The 8,005-nt window shown below is 44.2% G+C and overlaps 2 protein-coding genes across 2 annotated transcripts in view; one reads left to right on the top strand and one right to left on the bottom strand.

Moving 5' to 3' along the window:
* Positions 1–104: 104 nt before the first annotated feature.
* On the bottom strand, positions 105–1,111 carry LOC146971627 (uncharacterized). Its single transcript, XM_085801035.1, has 2 exons — positions 1,053–1,111; positions 105–946 (listed from the first exon to the last, which is right to left on the bottom strand). The coding sequence occupies exons 1-2, from the start codon at positions 1,106–1,108 to the stop codon at positions 109–111; spliced, it is 894 nt and encodes a 297-aa protein (XP_085657161.1). The 5' UTR covers positions 1,109–1,111; the 3' UTR covers positions 105–108.
* Positions 1,112–7,106: 5,995 nt separating this feature from the next.
* LOC146971628 (ubiquilin-4-like) overlaps positions 7,107–8,005 on the top strand; it is a 6,032-nt gene continuing 5,133 nt past the window's right edge. Inside the window, exon 1 of the mRNA XM_085801036.1 lies at positions 7,107–7,257. Within this exon, the coding sequence (XP_085657162.1) occupies positions 7,111–7,257 (147 nt within the window). The 5' untranslated portion in view covers positions 7,107–7,110. The remainder of the gene's footprint in view (positions 7,258–8,005) is intronic.

The following is an 8,005-nucleotide window of genomic DNA, read 5'->3' on the forward strand; positions in this document are numbered from 1 at the left end:
GTAGCAGTTATGGATCAAAATTACATTGTACAATACATTGAAATATTAAAGGGAGATCATTCATAGTGATGCATTCAGTTGATTCGGGGCACAAGTGAATGTCTACCATCAGTTTAAATTGATAACAGTTTGAATAAGGTCAAAGCCAGGGAAGTCCATGGCAATGATACCAAAGCATGGTCTAGGCTGATTTGGGTAAAACTGTCTCAGGTATTGATTGACCCATGGGTTGACCTTCTCAGCCACTCTTTTAGGAGTCAGGAACATTCCCATGAAAGTACCAAAGCCAGTGCCGCTAGTGTAAGTCAACACAGCATTGGCACCTCCACAGGCCACAGTGGCTTGGTTCAGTTGCTTGATTATGCTGTTGTCTTTATCTTTAACATGGCTAACCTTGTTGGTTTTCCCTTCCGTATCTATGAGGGGAATTCCTAATGTGAAGGTGCTCTTCTGCAAAAAGACTATTTTCCCCCTGATCTGACCCATAGTTGGCATCCCAGAGGTCACCCAGACATGTCGGTCATCGCCAATCAGACTATGCACCATCTGATTGACTGTTTTCTTCTCAAAAGACAATGGTTGCACTCTGATGAGCACAGCTTCGGTCTTAAACTCTGACAGGAAAGCTTTAACTGTGTCTAGGACCTCCTTGAATGTGCTACGCTGGTACATCACCCCATTCATAACATAAAGAGTGTCAAACAGTTCAAACACTTTGAGATCCAGAAAACGAATGCCTGCCCTTAGCTGATCACTCAGGGACAATGCCTGACATTCAGCTTCTGGGCCTCCGTAGCGGGCCATGCTGTTATGTGTACCAGGGATGGTGATGAAAGACAGTGGGTGAAAATCCTGAATGCGTGCCATCCATGGTATATCGTAGGACCCAGGGAGTATGAGGTTTCCATTGTCATTGAAGAAACTGTCTTTTCCATGGCACAAAAAGCTGATGATGAAGAAGACAAATGTGGATGTTATAACAACTCCAGTGTCACCAATCAAACTGCAGCAAAAAAGTAATCTTTCCTTGTAACGTACTAAATTATACTTACATGACAGAGAACAAAACATGATGGAAAAGCAGACCAGCCTTCATTCTTGCAGACATATGAGATATCTAGACAAGGATGAGAAAAGAAACATTATGCTGGTATCAAAATTACTACTTTTAAGTAAAGGATGCCATAGGTAAATGCTAATGGAGGGATGATGAAATGATGATTTTTTTTTCTATGTTACCTCAGAGCCAGGAGGATTTCACAGCAGCACACAGCAGCAGCGGGCCACACAGCTAACAGCACACCACTAAATCCACTTTGTATTGCTTAGTTATCTGAAATTTTCTAGGCGTGGACCATGATTATCTGTAACTGCATGAATAGGGCTGATTTAGATTTACATTTCCCACGATGTAGAACAATTAGACAAGTTTGTGCATATTATTATATTTGTTTCCAGTATGTTTTAAAAGGTGGTTCCTTTCACTGGAAAAGAATTATTATGATTAGATTTGATTCAAACAGAAATGATCTCAAATGCATGCAGCTGCACCAGTGAAACAAACTGTACGTGCCGTTCTTTTCCCTATAAGAGGGCACGGTTGCTGGTCTCCAGTGTTCGGACACGTGCTAGTGCAGCAAACAACAAAAGGTGCCCAAGGCGAGGGTTTGTGCTAAAACACACATTTATTATAACAAAATACACAATACCTCCTTGGCGGATGGGACACGAAAGCACATAAAGACACGGTCAAAACTGTATGCCTTCGACCAGCACACCTGGCACTAATTGTCCTGGCCCTAAATACCCCCGCGACCCGGAAGCGCGTGACGCCACTTCCGGTGTCAACGGAGGTTACAACAATAAAACCCGCCAAGTACAAACACCAAAATAAAAGCGCAAATATGGCTCCTACACAAACAATGGCAAAAGCAGAAGGTATTTCAAAGGCTGGTATTTTATCTTAGACACACAGAGCAAGAGTATTTGATCGTTCTACACATAAAACTACTACCACGCCATGGCTGAACAAAATGTCACTTGGGCACAAACGTACATGCTGCTCCTCAGAGTCGTCAAAACTATGAGAGGCAACATGGTCCGGTATGTCCCAACAAGGAGCACTCTAGAGGTCAAGCTTTTTTCACAGCAAATCCTGCGAACGCAAAACAAAATGGGTCGAATTTGCACTCACTGACCAGAGCAGAAGTTCGAGTTGAGCCAAATGAGCACCTTAAGAAACCTGCACAACAGCAGGTGCAGAGCACAGAAAAGGTGGTGGAAATGAAAGAGAAGCTGAAACAACAAGACACTCAAACCCAGCAACTCATTCAGGAGAAAAAGGACCTTTGCTGCAAGGACAATATGACCAAAAGAGATGAAATCTCTCAGGAAGAGACAAACGAGAACCTCAAAGCAGAGTTTGACAGTAAAATGGTCTCCTGGATGAAGGTGATGGAAATCACAGAGAAGAAATAATTGGAGATAGGGAAACAACTGGAACTGCAGGTGGAGGAGAGCCAAGAAAAGTTAAATGAGATGATAGAGAATATCCAACAGAAGGACATTCAGATCCAGGAGATCAAGGATGCTAAGGAGACCTCAGATCAGCTGAGGAGCCTAGAGCATAACAACAGTCAAAAAGAGAGGCTGAGCTTGCCAAGATAGTAAGACTCTGGGATAAGGAAAGTCAAAGAGTTCAGAGGTATACACAAGCTCTGAAGGAGCAAACTTCATAACGACATGGAGAAAAAAAACTCTAGGTAGTGAACAAAATCCTCAAGAAGGAGAACATAATACTACTGGCTACAAAGGAGGCAGTGCACAAAGGCCTGATGTAGGTGGAGAAAAACCTGCTGGCAACAATTCCTCAAAGTGGAGGGAGAAAACTGAATTCTGAGAACCATGTCCTGAAGAAAGAGAATAAAAAGCTGCAGACAGAAGCAAATCCTGAAGAAAGTGGCCGAAAAACAGCAGGAAAAGAATCAATCCTTAAGGATGAGAAGAAAAACCTGCAGGCAACCAACAGCATCATGTAGATATAAATGAAAAACTTATGGAAGGAAAAACCATGCTGGATGTGGTGGAGAAAAATCTCCAAGACAGCATCAATGTGCTGCAGGTGGCAATACCTACAAGAAGAACACATCATCCTGCAGGCAGAAAGCCAAGAACTCCAGACAGCAAGAACTGGAGAAGCTCCTCTAGAAAAAACTGAAAAAGGAGCAACGTCTCTGTTTTTGGAAAAAGATCAATGTGCTGGAAAGAGGAAAAGAAAGAAGGAGGAATATGATGAGAATCAGGTGGTGAAGGGGGCTGCATGTTGTGAGACTCAGGACGGACAACAGTAGCTCCACTTCTTTACGTGTTTTTCATTGTCTCAATAAAATATTTTTTTTTTTTTAAAGTGCAAGCCTCTTTGAATAATGTTTGAAAAAAGTGGGTAGCACAATAAATGTGTTCTTTATTCTAAAAGCTGTTGAAGATTACTAAGTCTATATAGAATCCAAGTCTATAAGGGACTGTTCGTTATTTATCATCAGTGCCACCGGAGGGATTCACGGGACTTTTTTTTTTTTTTACATGACCCCCCTGTCGGAGTCAGTAAATTTTAACATGACCCTGCATTAAGCCTTATCAAAAGATACATGACCCCCCCCCCCCCCCAGCCATCGACACGTGACATCGCATCACGTAGCGCGTGACACTACATTATTTCATTTTGACAACCATGTGTGCAACACCTTCTCATCAATCCATGCCATTTATCAGCTGTTATTAAGACCCAACTCATCAATAACAGAATCGCGATTTTGGACCAGCTCACATTACACAACAAGACATTAACAATTAATCCACACTCAAACCGAAGCAACAGTAATGTGAACTGCACTCAACAACGTATTATTGCAAGGTTTACGACAGATATGACAGACAACTGTGTGTGTGTGTGTGTGTGTGTGTGTGTGTGTGTGTGTGTGTGTGCCTGCGCCTGCGTGTGTAAGAAAGAGAGAGAGAGAGAGAGAGAAAGTAGGTAAAACCTGCTAGCTGTTAGCTACCGTGGCTCAGGCGTCGGTCTCCCGTCAGGTAAAAGCTGCTGTTTATTCCTCAAATGAAGCTCATGAAGTTGTTGAGCCTCTCTGGTACAGTTATCCATCACTGCAGTTGAATTCGCCGCTAAACTGCTGGACGCTAAAACCGAGGGGGGGAGGGGGGGGGGGGGCGTCTGTTTGTTTACAATTCACAAAAGCAACGTGAACGTACGTGCTGCTCAGACTATGTAGAGTTACGCAATGAGGCAGGCAGGCAGCGTAGCCTCTGTACGGTAGTGAAGTTAAACTCACTCACCCATAAAACACGTGCTAAGCTGCCGGCGAATCCTTACTGAGTTCTTGGCGAAGCGGTTAGCATCGTCGCCTGCGGTGCGGGAGACGCGGGTTCGAACCCCACTTAGGGCAGATCAGAACAATATAAAATTACGTTGTGATTTAGGGGCCGTTGCTCTCATTGCCGTCAGTGCTTGCAGCTTTTAAATGTCCCGTTTTTGTTTTGTTTTTGTTTTTTGCGAGCATTGCAGTGTCCTCCAGACAAAATGTTGAATGACCCCCCTCGCTGACCTTTTTTTTTTAGTGGACCCACCCCTCAACAAAGAATATTATGACATGACCCCCCCCCATTTTCCTCCGGTGGCCCATTCCATAAATAACGAACGGTCCCTAAGGGACTGTTCGTTATTTATGGAATGGGCCACCGGAGGAAAATGGGGGGGGGGGGGGGGGTCATGTCATAATATTCTTTGTTGAGGGGTGGGTCCCCTAAAAAAAAAAGGTCAGCGAGGGGGGTCATTCAACTTTTTGTCTGGAGGACACTGCAATGCCCGCAAAAAACAAAAACGGGTCATTTCAAAGCTGCAAGCACTGATGAGAGCAACGGTTTTAGCGTCCAGCAGTTTAGCGGTTAATTCAACTGCAATGATGGATAACTGTACAACTTCATGAACTACATTTGAGGAAACAGCAGCTTTTACCTGACGGGAGACCGACGCCTGAGCTACGGTAACTAATAGCAGGTTTTACCTACTTTCTCTCTCTTTCTCCCTCTCTTTCTTACACACGCAGGCACACACACAGCATGCTTGTCTGTCATATCTGTTGTAAACCTTGTAATAATACGTTGTTGAGTAGGCTACAGTTCACATTATTGTTGCTTCGGTTTGAGTGTGGATTAATTATTAATGGTTTGTTGTGTAATGTGAGCTGGTCCAAAATCGCGATTCTGTTATTGATGAGTTGGTTTAATAACAGCTGATGAATGGCATTGTGATGAGAAGGTGTTGCAGTTGCACACATGGTTGTCAAAATGAAAAAATGTAGTGTCACGCGGGGGGGGGGGTCATGTATCTTTTGATAAGGCTTAATGCAGGGTCATGTTAAAATTTACTGACTCCGACAGGGGGGTCATGTAAAAAAAAAAGTCCCGTGAATTCCTCCGGTGGCACTGATGATAAATAACGAACAGTCCCTAAGCAAGTAGCTACCTTTGATTTTGCCAAATCCGACTCATCTGACAAACACAGCACCTCCTAACACCAAAGAACTGTTGCCGTTTGACACTGTGCCAGCAATCCCCAGCATTAGCACAGTTGCCAAAAATCCTTAGGGACCGTTCGTTATTTATGGAATGGGCCACCGGAGGAAAATGGGGGGGGGTCATGTCATAATATTCTTTGTTGAGGGGTGGGTCCACTAAAAAAAAAAAGGTCAGTGAGGGGGGGTCATTCAACATTTTGTCTGGAGGACACTGCAATGCCCAAAACAAAAACGGGACATTTCAAAGCTGTAAGCACTGATGACAATGAGAGCAACGCCCCCCGAATCACAACGTTATTTGATGTTGCCCTGATCTGCCCTGAGTTGGTTTCGAACCCGGGTCTCCCGCACCGCAGGCGACGATGCTAACCGCTTCGCCAAGAACTCAATAAGGGTTTTGCACGCGGCTTAGCACGTCTTTTATGGGTGAGTGAGTTTAACTTCAGTACCGTACAGCAGAGGCTACGCTGCCTGCCTGCCTCATTGCGTAACTCTACATAGTCTGAGCAGCACGTATGTTCACGTTGCTTTTGTGAATTGTAAACAAACAGACGCCCCCTCGGTTTTCACGTCCAGCTGTTTAGCGGCTAATTCAACTGCAGTGATGGATAACTGTACCAGAGAGGCTCAACTTCATGAACTACATTTGAGGAATAAACGGCAGCTTTTACCTGACGGGAGACCGACGCCTGAGCTACGGTAGCTAACAGTTAGCTGGTTTTACGTACTTTCTCTCTCTCTCTTTCCCTCTCTTTCTTACACACACACACACACACACACACACACAGTTGTCTGTCATATCTGTCGTAAACCTTGTAATAATACGTTGTTGTTGAGTGCAGTTCACATTATTGTTGCTTCGGTTTGAGTGTGGATTAATTATTAATGGTTTGTTGTGTAATGTGAGCTGGTCCAAAATCGCGATTCTGTTATTGATGAGTTGGGTTTTAATAACAGCTGATAAATGGCATGGATTGATGAGAAGGTGTTGCACACATGGTTATCAAAATGAAATAATGTAGTGTCACGCGCTACGTGATGCGATGTCACGTGTCGATGGCTGGGGGGGGGGGGGGGGGGGGGGGGGGGGGGTCATGTATCTTTTGATAAGGCTTAATGCAGGGTCATGTTAAAATTTACTGACTCCGACAGGGGGGTCATGTAAAAAAAAAAAAAAGTCCTGTGAATCCCTCCGGTGGCACTGATGATAAATAACGAACAGTCCCTTATGTGTGGCAGTGTACACCAAGTTTTGTTTGGGTTAGATTTTTTTTAACTACAGAGGACCAAAGGATGTTCCCTCCCCTTTCCCCTCAGACATCAATATTGTCATGGCAACCCCCCCAAAAAAAATTGCTGTACATTTCTGTGAGGATTTTTTCTAGTTTCCTTTATTATTTTGGATTTACACCTACCGGTATTTCTAAGCTGCTGTTTGACTAAGGACCGATGGGTGGCAGCAACACACCGTCGCTGCGTCAAGTCTACCCCTCTTACCAGAGACGAAGTAGAAGTAGCAAAGATGGCGGACAGTAGCCCTAAGGACCACACGGAGGACGCTAACGAAAATACAGCTGTTTCTCCCGGGGGGTCTTTGATAGTAGTAACCGTGAAAACCCCACAAGGAAAACAGGAATTCACGATTTCCGAGCTTTCTTCTGTGTCTCAGGTGCGTTGAACTGAACCGCTTTCACACCAGTAAGCGGAAGTCGGGTCTGCTAGCTTAAACTGAGCTAGCTAGCACTCACCCGGTTTGTTTATAGTTGAAGTTTGTAAGTTCAAACGGCGAGAAGTCATTCGTTCTCTTTACGTCTTCATAGTCGGGTCTAATCAAGGTCTGTTTGTGCAGTTTTGAGATGTAACTGTTGTGTACGATCTATCAGATAGATTTATAGGGTTGTCTTGTCTGAGACTCAATCAACACTGCTGTTTTCAAAGACGTAAGTTAGCCTTACTTACGTGACGTGTCGGCAGTTTAATGTTGCTCTCATATTAACCAACACGTACAACACGGTAACGTTGAACCTGAGGTGAGACAAGTGTTTGCTCAACAGCGATATGATACTGACTTATCGTCACTCTATCTGTCCAGTGGTCAGGAGGATGATAACGTTAAAGCAGAAGTAAGTGATATATTTGTGTTAATATAAGTCTTAAATAGTTATATCTTCCGACAGCAATCACTTACATAGAGTGTTTGGACCGAAACACGGGTCTGTCAGTCACTCTGCTCTGCTCTGAGCCGAGGAGAAAACATTTATCGTATCCTACAGTTTTTATCCAATGAGGAGAGAGAACGGCATGCAGGGCTGTGTGTGTGGGCTGTAAAAAGAATGGACGTAGCGTCCGTGACGTCACCCATTGGTTTGGGGGAGTCTGTTTTGTGCCGCTACTACGGGGGTTTGAGCCGCGCCATG

This window comes from Trachurus japonicus, chromosome 16 (genome assembly GCF_045865225.1).
Source record: "Trachurus japonicus isolate A0001 chromosome 16, Traja_1.0".
NCBI classification, from domain to species: domain Eukaryota; kingdom Metazoa; phylum Chordata; class Actinopteri; order Carangiformes; family Carangidae; genus Trachurus; species Trachurus japonicus.

Excerpts from the sequence above, each read along its gene's own strand:
- LOC146971627 (XM_085801035.1), bottom strand. The coding sequence starts at position 1,108 with ATGTCTGCAAGAATGAAGGCTGGTCTGCTTTTCCATCATGTTTTGTTC. Across the intron at positions 947-1,052 it reads CATGTTTTGTTCTCTGTCAT|CTTTTTGTGCCATGGAAAAG; the intron begins GTAAGTATAATT and ends CTTCATCATCAG.